General features: G+C 41.2%; 1 protein-coding gene across 2 annotated transcripts in view; it reads left to right on the plus strand.

The window, feature by feature from the left end:
- Window positions 1–10,698, plus strand: part of iqca1 (IQ motif containing with AAA domain 1) — an 86,831-nt gene extending 76,133 nt beyond the window's left edge. For both annotated transcript variants that reach the window (XM_072682920.1, XM_072682923.1), the window contains 5 exons: window positions 1,011–1,210; window positions 6,073–6,159; window positions 7,570–7,747; window positions 9,208–9,446; window positions 10,258–10,698. In XM_072682920.1, the coding sequence (XP_072539021.1) occupies window positions 1,011–1,210; window positions 6,073–6,159; window positions 7,570–7,747; window positions 9,208–9,446; window positions 10,258–10,413 (860 nt within the window). In that variant the 3' untranslated portion in view covers window positions 10,414–10,698. The remainder of the gene's footprint in view (window positions 1–1,010; window positions 1,211–6,072; window positions 6,160–7,569; window positions 7,748–9,207; window positions 9,447–10,257) is intronic.
- The last annotated feature ends 10,040 nt before the right edge of the window (window positions 10,699–20,738 follow it).

Raw genomic sequence — 20,738 nt, forward strand, 5'->3', positions numbered from 1 at the left:
GCTAAACATGTCTTTTTTTACAGCAGCCAAATGATTCAGCTTTGGATGCATCTATCCAAAGCACATTGTTCCAGATGTCCTGGTGTTGTTTATTTATTTATTTATTTTTTGACAGCAAGTGTTTGCATGTTGCACCATGTTCCAAGAAAACTAAACTTGTGCAGTCTTATTCTGATGGTAGATGCATGTAATTTAACATCAACAGTGGCAGATGCTACCTGTTGGTCCCATGATGACATTTTAGGATTGTTGGAGGCTTATTTACACATCCTGCGTTATGCTTGGGCACTGAACTTATCAGGACAGCTTGGCCATGTTGGCAGTTGTTTCACTTTAATCAAGAGCAAACCAAACTACATGCCTGAGGTATAAATAATCATATCCTGTGGAAACAGAGTTTTTGTGGCTTTTTCTCAAGTATGAAGGCGCTCAGGGATGCATTTTGTATCGCCGTGCTTTGCACAGATACCTCAGGTCATTTAAGGCTGTGGCAAACCTCAGTCAAATCCAGAAGACCAACCAAAGGACTTCTCAGAGGCGCAATGCGTCTGGCAGCTTTAGACAAGTCATTGTGTAGCGCAGCCAATCCCGTACATATGGGTTATATCATTTTCAAACTAAAATCTATGCAATACAATAAGTGGGTTATAAGATTGCATGTCATCTCTTTTTTTGAAGTATGGCAATATTCCACTACTCCACATTACCATACCTGATTCTGATTTCAGTCATTTTAAGTAGTGATGTGGGGAGTGTCCTAACTTTTTCCTCAGAAGAAAACGTTTTTTGCTTTTTTATTCATTACATTTTACAAATGACATTTCTTCAGTGTTAAGTGTATTTATGTTACCCCCATTTTTTATATTTTTAAAATGAAGATCATGTCCACTTATTTATATATGTAAAACAAAAATCATGATTGTCCCGATACTCATTCACTATTAAAACAGATACCAAAATCAAACAAGCTTAAGTCTTAACTCAACAGTTTAATGCTTTGCGTTCTGCAGGCTCTCAGTGTGTCCATGAGAGAGGGCCTTTAATCCGCTCTCTGCTGCTGGCCGGTCCTTCAGGCGTGGGGAAGAAGATGTTGTTGCATGCCCTGTGCACGGAGACTGGAGCCAACCTGTTTAACCTCTCCCCGACCAACCTGGCAGGCAAATATCCGGGCAGGAGCGGCCTCCAGTACCTCCTACACATGGTGCTCAAGGTAAAAAGAGACTGCTTTATCTTCTGCTGGTGAAATGTCTTCAGGAAAGAACAGAGCTGACATTGTTTATGTATACAACATGTATAGGGTCTAAACGTCCAGGCCCACACAATGGTTGAAAGACTATTTTTCAGCAGAACCTTGTATTACATTATTAATTTTACCTGCGTTATTACAATGTTTGGACAAAAGTATTGGGACATCTGTTCGTACACTGTTTCTTATGAATACCTTTAAAGAGGAGATTATCCTGCTTTTGTTGTCCAGAAAAGGGTTTCTTTGCAATTTGGTTTGATTGCAATCTGCAACAAGGAACTTACTAAGGTCAGGATGATTGGTGATCACCACCCCAACTCATCCCAAAAGTATTGAATGGAGGACCAACATTCCAGAGAACACAGTTCCACTGCTCCACAGCTCAATGCTACTGGCATTAGGCATGGTGTTACAGATCTGCTCCAGAGATTTGTGTTCTCTTGGCAGTACTTTTCCACAAGGACTAGACAAGCTGTGTGGGTGCATTTGCATATCTGTGTCAGCAATAGGTGCAACTTAAAGTAGCTTAATGTATTTATTAGAAAGGGGAATAAACCCCATCCATACCTTGTAGGGGCATGTTCTGGTGTGTAGTTAAAGACCCCAGGCTGTTAAATTACTGGTTATTACTTTAGCCGTTCTCTTGCCCTTCATTAGCCCCAGTCCATTTCTGACCACAGAGCCATTTTTTGCTGGATATTTCTGAGGGGTAGAAAAGCACAACACACACTACCATCCCACTACCATGTTACCGTCTGGTAATGAGGCCAGATGACAAGCTGACAAAAATGTCAACTGTCAACTTAAGGGGATTTTATGGTACTGGACCTGGTTTGAAGGTCTCCTGTGGTATCTGGCACCAAAATGTGAGCAGCAGGTCCTTTAAGTCTTGTATGTTGTGAGATCCGTGAGACCTGGGCGCTCATGACCCTGTTGCCGGTTCACTGGTTTGTCCATCTGGTCAAACACTTTTGGTAGTTACTTACCACTGCATACTGGGAACACCCCACAAAACTTGATGTTTTGGAGATATTCTGACCCAGTGGTCTAGCCATCACAATTTGGCTCTTGTCAAAGTGGCTCTGATTATTATGCTTGCCCATTTTTCCTGCTTTTAACACATCATGGTCAAGAACTGACTGTCAAGACTAACTTGCTTAATATGTACATCCCACCTCTTGACAGATGGTCTATGTACTGTATATACAGGAAACATAGACAACCTCCTGAGATATGGGCTCCATAGGTTAGGTTAATCATTTCCAAACTCCACCCTCCAGCTTCATTTCACCGTAAATGGATAAGATTTGTGCCCCTAGGAAAGGCCAGACTTTGCGTGCTCTGTTTGTTACCCTGCTTCCAAAATCCAACACGACATGCAGGTCCAAACACATTACTTACTGTGTTACCATGACAACGCCCAGCCATGACATGACATGACATGACGTTCTCAAGTTTAACATTCAGTTGTGTTTACTTTTTCCCAAGAACACAAACATAAACAAAAAAAGGGGGGGGGGGGTTAACGAGGAACTGAAAGCTTGAAAGAAGCATGTCCTCACATTGCCCTTTCCTGCCTGGTCATAAATGTGCAGTCGCTCAAGGAGCTTTACTGGCTGGCTTTGTGGAGGGTCGGTGGGGTGTTTTGTTTGTGGGCGCGTTGCGCGTTGGCCTTTGAGTCACTGGAAAGAGAGAGCGAGGGGAGGAAAGCCAAGCTTAGTGCTGCTCGAGCAGCTCGGGTTGTGTGCAGCTGGAGCTGGAGATAAACTAAGTGAAGGGCTGAGGTTGTGCTTGTTTGCATTGTACGGGTACAGCTCTTTCAGCGCCTTTCCTAATGCATTCTGGGAGGAGGACCATGTCCCTATCACGGTTTCCTGCTTACTCTGCTTTTACCAGATGAATCCGCTGGACGCCTCTCTTTTCAGCCCTTATCTTTCAGAGGCATCTGGCTACCCTTGGGTCTTGCGCTCATACACATGGTAAACACACTAGGCGTCTGATGTGTGCAATGAAGATAAGTGCTTGTATTATTAGGGAGGTGTGTGATAAGTAGTCGATGAATCTGCAGTGGGTTACTCTACCCCAACTCACCTGGAGTATGTCATGCACAAAAACCTGTGCAAAATTCCAAAGCTGTGCTCCAGTTAGTTTTTAATTTTGTATTTTTTAATGTTAATTTTCTTTATTTGGGTCTACATTGCATATTAACTATTCAATTTAACTGTGTACAGGGTGAGCTGCTTAACTGAGCTGAAATATTAACATTATAATGTATACATAAGACAATAATAAGACACCAATAACACTAACATTGTACTTTAAAATATGATGTAGCTTTGAATATTGTGCTATTAAATTAAATGAGTACATTGAGGACACACGTAGTCCATCGTTCATTGTAGTTAGGATGTCACGGCTGGGGGGTTTCAAGAAGGCCTAAGTTGTAGGACCATGGCAGTGTATGTGTGATGGTGGAGCTACAGTATATTAATGTATATTAATACATAAATATGTAGTAAGACCAGTAAATAGCCTTAATAGCCTATATGGGTTATCGTATGTTTTTAGTTCAACATAAAAGTAGACCTACTTGCAACTGTATATATAGAAATATTTTCCCAGATATACATTTTGACATACAGTGAGTCCAAGAAGTATTTGATCCCTTGCTGATTTTCTTCGTTGGCCCACTAATAAAGACATGATCATTCTATACTTTTAATGGTAGATGTATTCTTACATGGAGAGACAGAATATTAAAAAGAAAATCCAGAAAATAAATCTAAGGAATATATATTAATTGATTTGTATTTCATGGAGTGAAATAAGTATTTGATCCCTTAGTATTCATTAGCAGTTCTGGCTTTTACAGACCAGTTAGACACTCCCAATCAACTTGTTACCTGACCTGAAGCCACCTGTTCTCACTAATCACTTGTGTGAAAAACACCTGTCCACAGAATCAGACAGATCACACAGATTTCAAGTCTCCAACATGGGTAAAACCAAAGAGCTGTCACAGGACCTCAGAGTCAGAATTGTTGACCTTCACAAAGCTGGAATGGGCTACAAAAAGATTAGTAAGGTGTTGGATGTGAAAGTAACAACTATTGGTGCAATTATCAGAAAGTTTAAAGAGTATAACATGACAATCAACAGACCTCGGCCCGGTGCTCCAAAGAAGATTTCGCCTCGTGGGGTGGCAATGATGCTGAGAACAGTCAGAAATCGTCCTGCAACCACTCGGCAGGAGTTAGCAAATGACCTGAAGGCAGCTGGGACCACAGTTTGCAAGGAAACAATTGGCAACACTTTGCGCAACAATGGATTCACATCCTGCAGTGCCCGAAAGGTACCCCTGCTGAAGAGAGCACATGTGGAGGCGCGCCTCAAGTATGCCAATGATCATTTGAAAGATGAACCAAGTTATTGGGAGAAGGTTTTGTGGTCAGACGAGACCAAAATTGAACTTTTTGGCCTCAACTCCACCCGCCATGTGTGGAGGAAGAAAAATGCTGCCTATGACCCCAAGAACACTGTGCCCACCGTCAAGCATGGAGGTGGAAGCATAATGTTTTGGGGGTGTTTCTCTGCCAAGGGTACAGGGCTACTTCACCGCATCACTGGGAAGATGGATGGAGCCATGTACCGCACAATCCTGAGGGACAACCTCCTCCCCTCTGCCAGGGATCTGAAAATGGGCCGTGGTTGGGTCTTCCAACATGATAACGACCCTAAACATACAGCAAAGGCAACAAAGGATTGGCTCAAGAAAAATCACATTAAGGTCATGGAGTGGCCCAGCCAGTCGCCAGACCTCAATCCGATCGAAAATCTATGGAGGGAGCTGAAGGTCAGAGTTGCCAAGCGACAGCCCACCAACCTTCATGATTTAGAGAGGATCTGCAAAGAAGAGTGGGCCAAAATTCCCCCTGGTGTGTGTGCTAAACTTGTGGTTAACTACAACAAACGTCTCACCGCTGTGCTTGCAAACAAAGGCTTTGCCACTAAGTATTGAGTGTGTTTGGCAAGAGGGATCAAATACTTATTTTCCTCATTGAAATACAAATTAATTAAAATATATTCTTTAAAATTATATTCTGGATTTTTGTCTTGATATTCTGTCTCTCCATGTTAGAATATATCTACCATTAAAAGTGCAGAAGGATAGTGTCTTTATTAGTGGGCAAACAAAGAAAATCAGCAAGGGATCAAATACTTCTTGGACTCACTGTATATGAAATGAACTAAATACAGTATGTGCATAACCGTTCATTTATAGGCTTATTTGTGCATTCAACAAAAAAACGGATACTATAATAAACACAAGTAACAAGTAAAGTCGAAGTAGAGGCACTCTGATATGTCAATAGGAGAGTTTAGTTATACAGTATATTTTAATAATATACTTATTTGGAAACAGGCTTAGGATTTGACAAAAGAATATGATACAATTGGTAAAGTTGCCTATCTAAGGGTACAGACTGAAATACTACATATACATACACTGATATACATACTTTGAGGGTACCACCACACTAACACAGTGACAGCTTGTTACCTTTATTCTAATTATTGTTCATTCCAGTTCATTTTCATCATTTGGCCTTGAAAAACCTACTGTAACTCATACTGGTAGCCCTACATGAAAGAATATTATAAAGGAGACTGATGGAGACTGTTGATTTAACTGACAGCTTAAACGTTCTGCTCTAGAAGGAGAGTGGGTGTCTGGGTTGATGAGTGTGTGAGAGTTTTTGTGTGTAGTGTGTGTTCATGTGCTGTTTGGCCTGCATTGGAGGGATATATTTGTTATGTTTGGGCAGGTGGCTCGCCAGCTGCAGCCGTCTGTCATTTGGATCGGAGATGCTGAGAAAACATTCTACAAGAAAGTTCCAAAGGCGGAAAAAGAGGTACGTCTGCCAACTTTGGACACATTAGTTGATAAGCTTATGCATATACACATAACACGCATACACACATATACACACAGTAGTTGTTTTCTCTGTCTCTATTTCCATGTGGTTTCTAAAAGCAATAGGCTTTGAGTCTCCTGAGGCACAACAATCAAGTTCTATTTGTGACACATTGAGTGGGTGAAGAAGCCTCTACTGCACTCTAGTGGCCCATACATTAAAGTACACCTCCAGGGCACTAGAGGTTGAAGTACATTAAATTCAATAGATTTTAAAAGCTTTTAAAGTCACTTTGTGACCATTTAAAGAGCCTATATATTATGTCTCTTGGATTTTCTCTAGTTTCTTTCCTGCAGTTTAATTGTAAAATTTGTGTGAGATTATGTATTAAAACTAAGCAGTTTAAAAAGGCTGAGACTTTCCATATAACTTCATTGTGAATGGACGGGGCTAAACTGCTGTAGGCTGAATAGGTAGATTATATAGTGTATAAATGCATAGTTTTTTGCAACATCACAAAAACAAATAAAGCAAGCAACAAAAGTGTTTAATATAGTATATATATTCAAAATAATATATTTTAATGACTTTGTACCTTTAATGCTGCTTTGGGCCATTGCTCACATTATTAAAGGTGCGCAAAAGCTAAGTTTACAGAGCGTTGTTGCAAATTCCCACTACATTTATTATACTTATTGCTACTGTTATACTACTGTTTGCAGTAATTCACAGTGCACTTTGACAATGGTCTTTGCAAAATACTACACATGTTAACTACTGCCATGCTCTTTTCCCAATCCCACAGCAACAGTTTACTGTTACCTATTTATCTACCTCTTATATGTCTATATTTTTTTATATCTTTAGTGTGTGTGTTAGTGGAGAACTAGCCAAGTAAGAATTTGATTGTGCAGTGTAACTGCCTGTTTACTGTGCATATGACAATAAAACCTTGAAAAAATCTTGAACCTCTATGAGTGGAAAGTAAGTGGAAAGGTCCAATTTATAGCAATGCAAATTAATTTAACACTAGTAATGCGATGGGTTTGTTAGCATAAACGCGAGCAAGAAAGCACAATTAAAAATACTGGAAGGAGAAGTCCAAGTCCAAAGAAGCAGTAATGCCGTAATTGTTGTTACTGTTACTGTTAGAATGTTCAATGAAACAGTTTGGTATTACACAGATATGCTGTTTCAACTAAATACTACTAAAAATAAATATCTTGGTTAAAGACCTCTGACATTTCAGACATGTAACTGCTATGTAAGGCCTACATTTCTGTAATGCATTTTTAATGCACTTACATTAGTGTACATTTAATGTAATGCACTTGATGTGCAGGCTGTCCTGCCTGTCATCCTTTCACCCTCTTTATTTACTTTATCATTTATATATTATTGATATAGATGGAGCCAAAAAGGCTAAAGAAAGATCTAGCGAAGGTGGTGAAGTCCATTAAAGTGGAAGACCGTGTCTTGCTGGTGGGAACCTCCCGCAGACCTTTTGATGCTGACCTTAAAGCACTCTGTAAAGTTTACAAAAAGATCATCCTGATCCCCAGACCAGACTATGCCTCAAGACTGTGTAAGTACCAACCAATAATTAAACATTTCCTTTAATATTTGGAATTTGCAAGGGCACCTAAATGTGCAAATAACATTTTACAAAATATATAGACAATGGCTAAATTATCCATGGTTAAAGGACAAACGCCAGCCTCCCCATGGTCTCTGCTCAACTCTTTCCCATAAAGAATATGGCCCAGTTTTGTCTTACACTTTCTACTTAGACTGATCACAGTGACATCTGGCTACAGCTGGGCAAGTTTGGGCTAAAGATGGTAGAAATGGGCAAGCCAGACAAGCCTGAAGTCTTGATTTTTTTGTTGCTTAAACTAATAAATTATTGATCCTTACGATGGGGTTTGTGCTATGCACATACATTGGCATGTGTTACGCAAGTATTTTGCTCTCAACCAAGCTGTCAGTTCACAATCTCAGTTTACCTAGGATTACATCTCCTCTCAGCAGCATGTATGCTTGGTAGCTTTGTGGCAAAATGTAGTCCTCAGACTGTCAGTACAAGAAAAGATCTTGTGTATGCACGTTTTAAGAAAGACCATCAGTCAGTCAGAAATTCAGCCTCTTCTAGTCTCTCCTAGACTTCTAGTTTTGACTCAAGAAGTAAGCTGTATGTTTTGTACATATAGGTGTAATAGTATACACTCACAAAGCAGTTTATTAGAAAATTGTGTACACCTACTTATTCATGAAATTATCTCATTAGCCAATCATATGGCAGCAGTGCAGTTCATAACATCATGCAGATACAAGCCAGAAGCTTCAGGCACACCAAGTATGACCTCAGTGATTTTGAGCAGGGTGTGACTGTTGGTGCTAGAAGAGCTAGTTTGAGTGTTTCTAGATCTGCTGGATTTGCAGCACAACAGTATCTAAAATTTACTCAAAATGGTATAAAAAAGAAAAAACATGCTGTGAGCGGCACTTGCAGATGGAAATGCTTTGTTGATGAGAGAGGTCGACGGAGAATGGCCAGACTGGTTTGAGCTTACAGAACTCAGATAACTACTTTTGTACAATTACAGTGTGCAGAATACTGATGAATCTTGATTCCTGGTATGGCACACTAATGCTAGGGTCAGAAATTGGCACCTACAGCATGTTGGCATACTTGTTAATTGGGCCTATTAATACCTGTCACTCATCACTTGAATGAAATAGTCTTATTAAGGATTGTTGCTGACAATAAGCATCTTTTCATGACCACAATTTACCCATGTTCTGAAGGCTACTTCCAGCCTTCCCAGTACTAGTACAGTCTTCCTAATGAATTAATTGTATGTGCACTATATGTACTGAATGCACAGGCATCATTTTCTAGATTGTTTCATACACATATTACCGCAAAGCTAAATTTCAAAGCTATGTCTGCTAATGAAGTATTTTGAGAATCCAGAAAATGGGTGGGGGCTCCAAGTCCACTTTTCATTACTGCATTCTAATAAGATTCCTGTATGTTTGTAGTTTTATGGAAAGAGCTGCTTGTGGTACGAGGGGCTCAGCTGAGCCCTGTTCTGGACCTGAGCTCTCTGGCTAAGGTCACTGATGGCTACACTCAGGGTCACATCCTGCAGGCAGTGCACAGCGTCCTGAGCACCCGTCGCCTCTCTCAGCAAGCCAAGAGGCCCCTTACTGCCCTGGAGTTCATCCCTCCTCTCGCCAGGCAAGATCCCATCTACAAAGAGGAGGAAGAGGCCTTTAAGGTTAGAGACAATTAGAGATAGTAAATGGTAATGGTGCAGCAATGGTGCAACTGCTCCAATCACACATTTAGAAACTTTAACATTTTCTTGAATCAATTGATATGTTGTTAGTTACTGTATTTCCAATGCGGTTTGCCCTGTTAAGTAAAATTACAGCAGTCTTCTGAAGTTGTTCTTTAGTTGGGGCGAAAAATGTTTTACAACCCCGTTATTTTGCTTTAGAAAAATGTGGTGGCCTGGTAAAAAATAAAAATAAAAAAAGATTGCTTTTTTAGCCTTACTTTTGTATTTTCTTTACATTTACATTACATTTACATTTATGGCATTTAGCTGATGCTCTTATCCAAAGCGACTTACAAGGTAACTCATATTACAGAGGTGGGTCAGTGTAGTGTTAGGAGTCTTGCCCAAGTACTCTTATTGGTGTAGCGCAGCATAGTCACCCAGCCCAGGAATCGAACCCCAGTCTCCCACATGGTGTGGTAGCTCCGTGGCAGGTAGTGGTGTTATCTGTTGCACCACACCAACCACCACATTTTCTTGAAGTAGCCGTTGCCTTTAGCCTCTGGCCAGCTAGTGGACTGGCTGTATGACTGGCTGTATGAAGGTGTTTTGCTTTTAAAGTAGCTCAAGGTTCACGGCATGTCACTCCCATGTACCAAACGAACTATTCTAACATAAATCCAGTTTTTCCCTTCTAGGGCACCTTTAATTCATTGCATGGATTATGTTAGTGAGTACATTTAGAACATTGTTTTCAGTATTCATCACTACTTTTGAGAACATTTACCTGATTATTGTGTCCTGGCAGGCCTGGTATAGCCGGACTCCACTGGGCAAAAGACGAGCACGTAAGTCCAAGGAATTTGAGGAACCAGCCCAGCATAGCAAAGGGAAAAAGAAACCTGGAAAGGGCCCAAAAAAGGAAGCTGATGGGAAGGGGAAAAAGAAAAAGAAAAAGAAGTGAACGTGTCTCTGCTCTATGGACTCTTTTGGTAGTGTTTTACATTCATAAGACTGAATGTAGTTCTAGACTATGTCTCTTGCAGAAACTTGAGAAGTAATGTGTGAAGTTCCTCCTTTGGCCAGCAGAGGGCAGCAAGAGACTTTTCTCACACTTTCCTCTCTGATTGACTACCTCCTTCACACATTACATATCCTTCCTTTACCTCTGCTTATAAGTGTCTTAGACAGAAATGTATTTATTGGTCAGTTAAGAAATTCATGAATTTACTACAGCGGATAAAATTGACTAAAGCACAAAGCCGAGTCACCTGCTGAAATCTTTTGTACTGTTGTTACATACTTGTTTTATTCATTAAATTAAAAGTGTCATCTGCTGTGTGTTTTGTACTGGGTCTCTTAATTGTGGTGAAAAGCTGTAAATGCTTAGTTGTAGTATTTTGATCAACGTTTTTTGAACAAAATTTGATAAACAATACTGCTAATTAACCCACCGTTCGTAGCTCCCCCTAGCACTAGCAATGCTCCTCACAATAGGAGAGTAAGGACTCTCTTCTAATACATGCCAAGCCAGCAACCTCCTCTTTTCAAACTGCCACCGATGCAGTAATCGCCGGGCAACCGACACCCTACCTCCACCGCACCATCTTACACATGCCTGTGCCAGACAACTTAAGCCATCGTTTATGAGTGATGTAGGGAGAGAACACCATCTACTCACCCAGACAGAGCACAGCCAATTGTGCTCTCTCAGACTCTGGCACCTGATGGCAAAGCAGAGTGGCTTGGCATTCGACTTGTGACCTCCGGGCCTAAGTGGTCCAGTGAGCCACTTGGAACCCAGTCAACTATTTCTTTAAGACCTATGTGGCTGCAGAAGTAAAGAAAATCCTTAAAAATGTTTTATTAAAATAGCATTAGTCCAAACAGTATTTAAAAGCTCTTGGGCTATAATTTAAAAATTTCCAAAATACCCCCCACAACGCACTGTATGCTATAATGTTGCATTCTGAAAGGTTGTTAGAGGTGCCCAGGCCTAACTACATTAGCTAGACCTTGTTTGGACAATCTGTATTTAGGGGCAGGGTTTTGTGAAAGTACACCATATTTTATTTTCCTGATATTGTTTCAGTCCAGTGTTCTTGCACTTCAGAGTACAGAAAGTAGTGGAGTAAAATGTAGGATATTTTACTTTTGAAACATAGTAGAGTGAAAATAAAAGTTCCAGAAAAGGTAATACTTTAATAAAGTGCACTTCTTTTTAGTACTAAAGCTGTACATTAGTGTTGACTGCTGCATTTTAGCCAGACGTAGTGTAATATTAAAACACTTTATAAATGTTCTTCCATTAAAATATATTGTCTCACATATTGACAAGATATGAGGGGTTATATTTTATAATCATTTCAGCTCATATAAAATGGTTCATAGTGAAGAAACCTATCTTTTGATGCTGGCACTGTGCTGGGGTAGTATCTCTTCTAAATGCTCTCATTTGGTTCCTCGGTGGTCGAGCTACTAATTAGTCTGTGTAATGGGCCGCTGTGCCCATGACTGCCAGGAGGTCTGCACTGCGACATCTTGGACCAACTCTAACAGGGTCGTCTGGCGAAAAAGTCTGTCTTGCCAGTGTAGTCCAGGCTGAAGTAGTGTGTAGCTGACCTGACTACAGTTAGCAGGACTAGCATAGCTTGGACACAGGAATGTATCTAAAACACTTCCCCAGCTAAATAATAATACCTGTTAATGCTGACATTACACTGATGGTGCTGTTTCACTGTAAATGTAATCTCAAATGTTTCTCGATTAGTATGTTACTCTGATGTTAAGTAGTTAATATTCGTTTTGTCCCACAGCTAACAATGGCCATGTAAAATAGCTAGTTGTGGTGTAATATTAATGTCAATTCTTCATGGCTCACAAGGAGCTTTTTCACTGCTAAAATAGAATGGGACAGATTTTCTTTATTTCAAGCTCATCAAAGTTCACAATGTGCTCGTCCAGGTGTTGGTCTCTGTCCTGAGTGGCTAGTCCTTCAAAATTGCAAAAACTCTTAACCTGACATCAGTTGTGACCTTGTTCATTTCCCTGATTAAGACTGTACTATTATCTTATATCATTTATTAAACATTAAAAATTCCTGTTTTATCTTTGATCAAAATAACGTTCTATGATTTTTGCACACTACTGAAAGGCACCAGCTGTCAAGGGAAAAAGCAATATTCACCAGTGTCATCAATAACATTACCACCTTCTACTGAACAACATGCAATCATCTATGCTGCATTTACATGTTACTGTTGAAAGACTAATAGCAGAATTGGGCTGCATCTAAAGCCACACGGTACATTAAACTACACATATGTACTATAGGCCTACTAATGAATGTATTCGTAATGGTGGTGTACTGTTTCTAGTACTGTTTCTCAGTAATATCTAGTACTCACCCTTACAAGAAGTTACATTTTACATGTGAAATGGTCAAAAACTTTAAATCTTGTTTTTTGGTAGAAGGAGCTACAATATGAGAGCATCATGTAAACATTACCATAAAGATAGCAAAACAGTGACGTGTGGAGCATGTGGAGCATGAGTGTGGGGCAATGGGAAAATCAAATACACAGAACCCTATACTTGGGAGCTAAAATGTAACACATTGACATTTTTAAAGGGGCTAAAGGGAAAACTGCAAACACAATTTGCATAAGACTTCACTTATTATATTGTGTTTCCAAACAATGACTAAAATTGGATTAAAATATTTTCATCATTTCTCCACTGAAAATCATGTAATATCTGGTTTGCGTTTATCAGCATACCGTAAACACAGACCTCACCAACCAAAAATGTCTGCAACAAACAACATTCTAATGACTGCAGTTGTCTTAATTTGAACCCTGATTGTTAAAACTTGTGTACTTTAAAATAGTGTATGTACACTAGTCAGCCATAACATTAGCACCACCTTACTAATATTAAGTAGGTTATGCCTCCACAACAGATCTGACCATTCAAGGCACTGACTCTACAAGACCTCTGAAGGTGTCCTGTGGTACCTAGGGGCTCAGATGCTTATGCTTTTTTTATGCTTATGCCTTATCCGTTTTTCTTGCTTTTAACACTTCACTTTCATCACACCTTGACAGATGCCACTGTAGATGTAGATTTTTTTTAACTTCACCTAATGCTGGTGATAATGTTATGGCTGATTGGTGTATAATTTAGTATATAATTTCTATAATTTTGGTGTATAAGTGTTAGGTTTATTATAAAAAAAAACTAGTAGGCCACCATTGTTGCACTGTGATGATGTCATGTTGTTGCACTAAACTCTTTTAGAAACTCAATCTGTGCAGTGAACACACACATACACACTAGTGAGCACACACACAGTGATTTAGTGCACATACGTGTCCAGAGCAGTGGGTAACCACTGATCAGAGAGGGTGAAGGGCCCAACAGTGGCAGCTTGACAAACAAACACACACACACACACACACACACACACACACACACACACACACACACACAGTTGTCCAGGAAAGGGACTGATAAGCCAGAGGAACCAGAGTAAATGAGGAGAGAACATTCTATAATTTCCCAACAGTCAAACCCAGATGTGGCAACTTCATATATCACTGTCCGTTTATGAGTGAGAATAGCCAATCCTTGTTTTAATTCTGGCCCACCAGAAAGAAACCCTTACCCTACTCCCTTGCCCTATTAGTAGAGCAATCATACTTTAAACTATATACAGCGCCACAATTATTTGCACCCCTCGCTAAGATGTATTTCTAGACTTTTATTTTATATATATATATATATTATAGGGTCCTGGACCCTCTCCTATGCACTCACCCCACAGATTTTCAATCAGGTTGAGGTGTGGGGATTGAGATGGCCATTAGAGGAGCTTGATTTTGTGTCTGGTGAACCATTTTTGTACAGACTTGGCCACATGTTTAGGGTCATTATCTTGCTGAAAGATCCAGTGATGACCCATCTTCAGCTTTTGGGCAGAGGCCACCAGATTTTGATTTAAAATGTCCTGGTATTTCAGAGTTCATGGCGCCATGCACCCTAACAAGGTTCCCAGGGTCTTTGGAAGAGAAACAGGCCCACAGCATCACAATCCTCCCCCATACCTCACAGTGGGCATGAGGTGCTTTCCCGCATACTCATCTTTTGTGTTACACCAAACCCCCTTAGAGTGTTTCTTGCCAAAAAGCAAATCTTGGGCTCAAAAGTTTTTTTCAAAACTCAACAACTGTTCATCTTTGAGACCCTCAGCCCACCATAAACATTGCATATTAGCCCCCTTGACAAACCGTTTGGGCACCCCGGTAAATGCCACATACCTGTATATATGTATATACCTGCCAACTAAACACCCCTACCAAGTAGCTGACCCACATCTCCTCCTCTATCCCTCTCTCTGTGTGGCCATCCAGCATAGGTTTAGATACACTCATCTTTAATCAGGCCTTCCCTGATCCTGACACCCCTCCCCCCCACACACACACACACCTTCCTCTTTTCTGTTTCTTGATCACTCCGTCTTGATCCCTCGTCCTCCGCACCAGGTGGGTTTATAGAGCATGACAAACACACTCACAACTCCGTGCTTCTTCCAGCTTCAACTCATATCTAATTGAATTATTCAGAAGGGTGTGTGTGTGTGTGCGCGTGTCTGCCTGTGTGTGTTCTCATCCAAGGAAAAGCCCTGAAGCTAGGTGTCATGTTAAGATAAGTGTGAGATTTTTTACCTCTCTGCTTATTCAAATGAGCTACGTCAAAGTGCATCTGTTAAAGTGCACTCACTTATGAAGCTCATCCTATTGTTCGAATACACACCTAATTACTAAACGAAGAAGGAAGAAGGACAATGGTTTTATCTGCTGTTAACACTACTCATCCCAAAGAATGGCCTTTTTTTGCCTGCCATGTTTGACATTCCGTTTTTAATTAAAAAGCCCCTTTTGACTGTTCACTATTCTCATAGGTAATTTCCATAATCCTAGACATGTCTTCCCTTCAGGAGCGATTATAATTAAGCATTATTCAGATTGGATTATTCGCATGCATCTTTTCATCTCATTGGAGAGTCGAGTCGAGAGCATGGCACCCCTGTGGCCGCAGCGGTGAAACAAAGAACGTCTACGGGCTCATTTCAAAGAGCCTTTTAACCATTGTTTCGCAATTACTATTTATTTCCATGGCCTGGGGCACCAGGGCCCAGGCTTTCTCATGCAGCCGTGGCTGTCCTGCAGCTAGCTGCAACCTCTGAGCTAGCGTTTACGGTGATGCATCCAGCTCCTTGTGGCCTTCGGCCAGCCCTAAGCCTGCGTGACCTCACCAAACCCCAGACCCTGAAACAGGCCCCAGGGGTTAAGGGTGAGACATGCTCGTTTAAGACGTTATCTCTGTCTTAATGGAGACATAAAAGCAGGCTTTCGCAGGAGCAGCATGACAGAGGATCCGAGGATCCTGAAGGATGGCCCCTCTACCTGTCACATCTGACTATGTCTGTGTGTGTAGAGAGAATACAAACTGCTCATTTTAAAGGCTAATTGTGAACGGTTGATACAGGCTTTCGCAACTGCCCGGAAATGACCTAAACGGTGAAGACTTTGTAGCCCGCAGTCATGTGGAGGTCGGAATTAGAGTAGAAGTTTCACAATTATTTTTAACGGGGGAAAAAACTGTGTTTTTTGGTGACCTACACTTTGGTGAAAGTTGCTTAGGACTGGTATAAACAACATTCGGAATCACCACTCTGCTGCAAAATGTGGCATTTCAGCTTCTAAAGATGTCGTTTTTGAATGCTCCAATTATTAAACAATTAGCCAGCTGGGTATTATAAAACAAAGCAATTAATGTTATGCTAATAAGCTCAAATTCTAGCTATTCTCTATCATTTGCTAATTATTCGTTAATTAGTCTGACTTTGTAGTACATCAAATTAAGAGTGATTAATCAGACAGATTCTGGTATTTAACAAACTCCTCCACAGAGCTGGAACAGATCTCATATTTCTGCACAGCATGGTTTTGATCCCGCAGGCAACCTGAACAACAGCTTCTGCATGAATCTACCGACACAGTTCTTTGATGACAGGATGTGCATTCACCTCTTGGTGTCACTATATCCAGCTCTTGAGATTAAATTTCATAGCTAGTTGCAGTAGATATGCATGGTCACTGGATATTGAATAAGAAAGAAAAACTGTGGAGGAACCTTGGAAAACCCTAGATCTCAAAAGTTTGGTCCAGGAAAGTCCATAATTTAAGAGCTTCCTTAAGAGCACTGGTTCTGGACTGTCTGGGGGCCCTGAGGACCAGTTTCAGAACCCTTCCACAGCAGAAAACAGACCTGTGACACACTAATAAGCTTTATAGGTGCTTTAAAAGCTTCTCTACCATACCAAACACTGCTGGTGGGCCAGTCCCACAGTGAGAGTGAGGGGGGGGCAGGTATAGGGAGGTACATGATGTGACTGTTGAACCAGGTGAGTAGACCATTAAAGGCCAGGTGTGCTCCTCCTCAATTACACCACTGCCCAGCCGCCTAATCACCGGCCACTCTGCCCACGTCAGCCACTCCAGCAGGGAATCTGGGAAAATCACAGGTCGCCGCCGTCTTTTAGGGCTGGGGAGGGACAGCCTTGACATGTAGTTTTTATGGCCTCTGGAAACCAGAAGTGCAAGTGATTATCCACATAGCTCTTAGCTTAGACTAGGCTCCTCTCTAACCTGTCCAACCTAGGAATCTTACAAGGACAAGCCCCCTTCATTAGAGTAATGTTTAGGAAAATGAGCCAAGAAGCATTACTCAAGCTGGTACTCGAGCTAGTAAAACTTTCAGAGCTGATTGTTACCTTTTTTGCTTTCTGTAAGAGAAAATTCCTTAAGGGATACCCAATGTTGAAGATGTGACAAAAGGGACAGTACTCTATTGTACCCTAATGACTCTCAATCTAAATTCTGGTGACCACACACATTTCTTTTTTCACTTATCTAGCACATCTGATCTAGCACAGCTAATTATCCCATCTGCAAGCCTCTCAAGTATTCTTTGTCTGGGAACCACTTTTGTCTTTACTTTAAAAACAAGGGTTAATCATTTGGTGTCAAAATTCAGTTCTGGAGGTATACAGCACGATGAGGTTTTGCATTCTATTAGTTATCAGACCTGATTTAACTCAACAGCTAATTATAGATGTGTAAAAGGGAAGATAGTAATCTCTTCATGGGCTGAGGTTTGATATCCATAGGACAACCAGTCACAGTTTCCTTTGGACATCCCCGCCCAAGCATTCAGGAACTAAATGCCTAGTGCAGTGTGATGGGAGCTAGGATACATCAAAAAGTGGACTATTCTAAATTTGAGTCCCAAGTCATGCCGCTTTGCCATCAACAGCCGGAGACAGAGACAGCACAATTGGCCATGCTCTCTCAGAGTGGGTGGATGGTGCTCTCCCCTCAGCCCTCTTAAAAGTGATGTCTAGCACAGGTGTCTGTTAGCTGTTGCAGTGGAGCTGGGGACCAGAGGCTTTCCTCTGAGCATGTTGGCTGCCTGGTGGCAGGTCGAAAAGAGGCAGTGGGTGGTTGTGTCGTAGAAGAAGTGTCTTACCCTCCTAGTGTCAGGAACTCTGCTAAGGGGGGGTGTTGACGGAGGATCTGACGTAAGAAAGAAATTGACCACTTTCTGGTTCTCCTGAGTGGACTGGCATATGAGAAGCATATGCGAAGCTCATGATCGTGTGCTTGACTCCTTAGCCTTGTTGTGATGATCATGGAGAGATCATTATAGACCTTTAACTGTGACCTTGTCAACCATTCCACAGTCCACAGCCCCATCACCTAGAGAAACCCATAACTCCCACACACATCCAAACATCCCACAATCATACAGACACATAGGTACATGACCTTGTGTATAATAACCTACGTATACCGCATGAACAGCCAGAGGTCAGATAGACACAGTTACACATTCTCAATGTTCTCAACCCACACATCAATTGCATACATCTGGCCCACCCTTGAAATCCAAGGTGTGTAAAAGAGTGACAGGAAGGCACCAGGGGCATTCATCACTTTGAGGTCTTGAGTTGACACCAGTGAATACAATGGACCTCCTGTTGATAGGGTTCTCCTGGAGCAGGGGTGTCCAGTCTTATCTGCAAATGGTTGTTGTGGCTGCAGGTTTTCAGCCCAAACAAAATGGAGCACATCTACTTTAAGTGTCTTTAGTCAGCCTCCATCTTCAAAAGCTTGACCATGTATGCTCCTGCTTTGTTGAAATGAAAATTTTAGTAGATATGTCCGGACATCCCTGTCCAAGGGTCTTTAGCTATTGCAACACTTAAGACCAAAACCTTGCACACAACCTTTCCTTTTGCACTCTCTCTACTCTCTGTAGCATGTATCGCTATAAATTGTACATGAGAGAGCCTTGTCTCATCCATGCTTCGATATGGGTATCAGATCCCTCTCTTCTCTGCAGGCTGGTACAGCTGTGGTGAGTGGGCTGTGTGCACCGGGCTCATGTAGGACTAATTAGCATGTGAAGGATGAGGAGGCAGAACTCATTAGGGCTCTGGAAGGCTGAGCATACTGTCGCCCTCTCCCTGTAATGATGTTGAATCCACGGCGAGCCCGAGACACACAACGCTTTATCAAACGTCTACTTGCTCAGGGTTAACCCTGCTGTTGACACTCATCATTCCCACTTCTCTACTTCGCTCCATAAAACCTTTGATTCTCCGTCTCCCTCTTCACCTGTCTGTCTCACTTGCTCTCTCTCTCTAAGCTCTTCATCTCTTTCCTCTAATGCTCCCTCGGTCTCACACTCGCTCTCAAGGCTGGCTGTAATTCACCTGGCATTTTTCATTCTTCATTAGAGTCTCTGATGTGACATGATGAGGCTGAACTAAATAGTAGAGTTCAGGCTTCCCTGTTATCTATCATTGCTCCGAACGTGATGTGACAAAGTCCTCAAGATTTTACACAGGCAAAAAAAATATATGGACACGACACAGTTGGTTATTCAATTTCTATTGGGCCAGCATGGTTTCCCCACCAACCTGGACTGCTGGCCTAATATAAAAATATAGGTCAAACAGCAGTGACCTTGAACTTGTCTTGAGTCTTGAGTATACAAAACTGACTGTAATTTAGCTTGTGCTGCCACTGTTTAAGACAGAAAATCTCTGTGGCTAATAGATTAGTTAACATGATCCCAAGCTAGAAGAAACCAATGGAATGAGCTAACCCAATTTTAGCATCAGAAGATATTCACTCTATTTTAGTCCTCTCGCCTGCACCAGTAATTAAACATGCAATTATTAAATAACCGTCTTTTGAGATGTGTGTGAGAGCAGCCTGAGGTGAATTTTTAGTTAATCTAATTGGGGTGCCTTGTCTGAAAGTGCAGTGAGGGTCTCATGAGAAGACTAGACGTCTCCTGACTTCCTGCTGACCATTTGAACGAGTGAACCCGTGAACGTCTTTTGCCAGAACGTCTTTAATCCTGCTGCATTACACCCAGAATCTGATGTCTAGCCAGTGTGTGACTGGTGGTAACAGCATTAACCTGGTGGTGTGTTGGTTCCCTGTGATTCAACATTGTAGCTGTCTGTCAGTAGAGAATGAGGGCTGGTCCTTTTAAAATGACTATAATTAGCTGAACATCTGGAATGCTCTTTTAGGTGTATTTTGAAAGTTTAAGGTTTATCATTTTGTTTTTAGAAAGGACTAGGCCAGGTATTACATGTTTTGTGGTTTCAAAGTTTTTTGATTTATAGACTATGTATAAGCCTAACCTTTTTTTGAACTGTTGCCAGAAGCAATAAGGTCTGTTACTGCAGTTGTGTCGTTGGCTCTTTTTATGTTTTATTCTGTTGCATTATTCAGTTAAGATTGCGGTTTAACCATGCGAGCCAACATTGTTCTGTGGAGAGACCACCATGCAAATGTTGGGAATACAGTTACTGCTTTAGAGCTAAGTAGGCTCCATTATACACTATCAACTACAACATAGTTCTTAAGACTTATCACTAGTACACGAGTCACTCAGTGCTTGTTTTTTCTTCTCATTAAATTTTTCAACACTGGATTGTGCTCATCATGGCATTACTACTACTATCTTGTTGGAGTATTAAGTCATTTCATTCTGGTAAATCAAGCTTCTTGCCATAGAGGTCGATATGGAAGACTTTACAGTAATTAACTGCTGTAGAACATGCTAGTAAAGTACTCACGATTTTGTGGAAGCTCGTGTAGATATCGTAGCACTAGGGGTTAAACTTCACAGAATCCCTTGTGT

Source organism: Salminus brasiliensis, chromosome 7, assembly GCF_030463535.1.
Source record: "Salminus brasiliensis chromosome 7, fSalBra1.hap2, whole genome shotgun sequence".
Taxonomy (NCBI): Eukaryota; Metazoa; Chordata; class Actinopteri; order Characiformes; family Bryconidae; genus Salminus; species Salminus brasiliensis.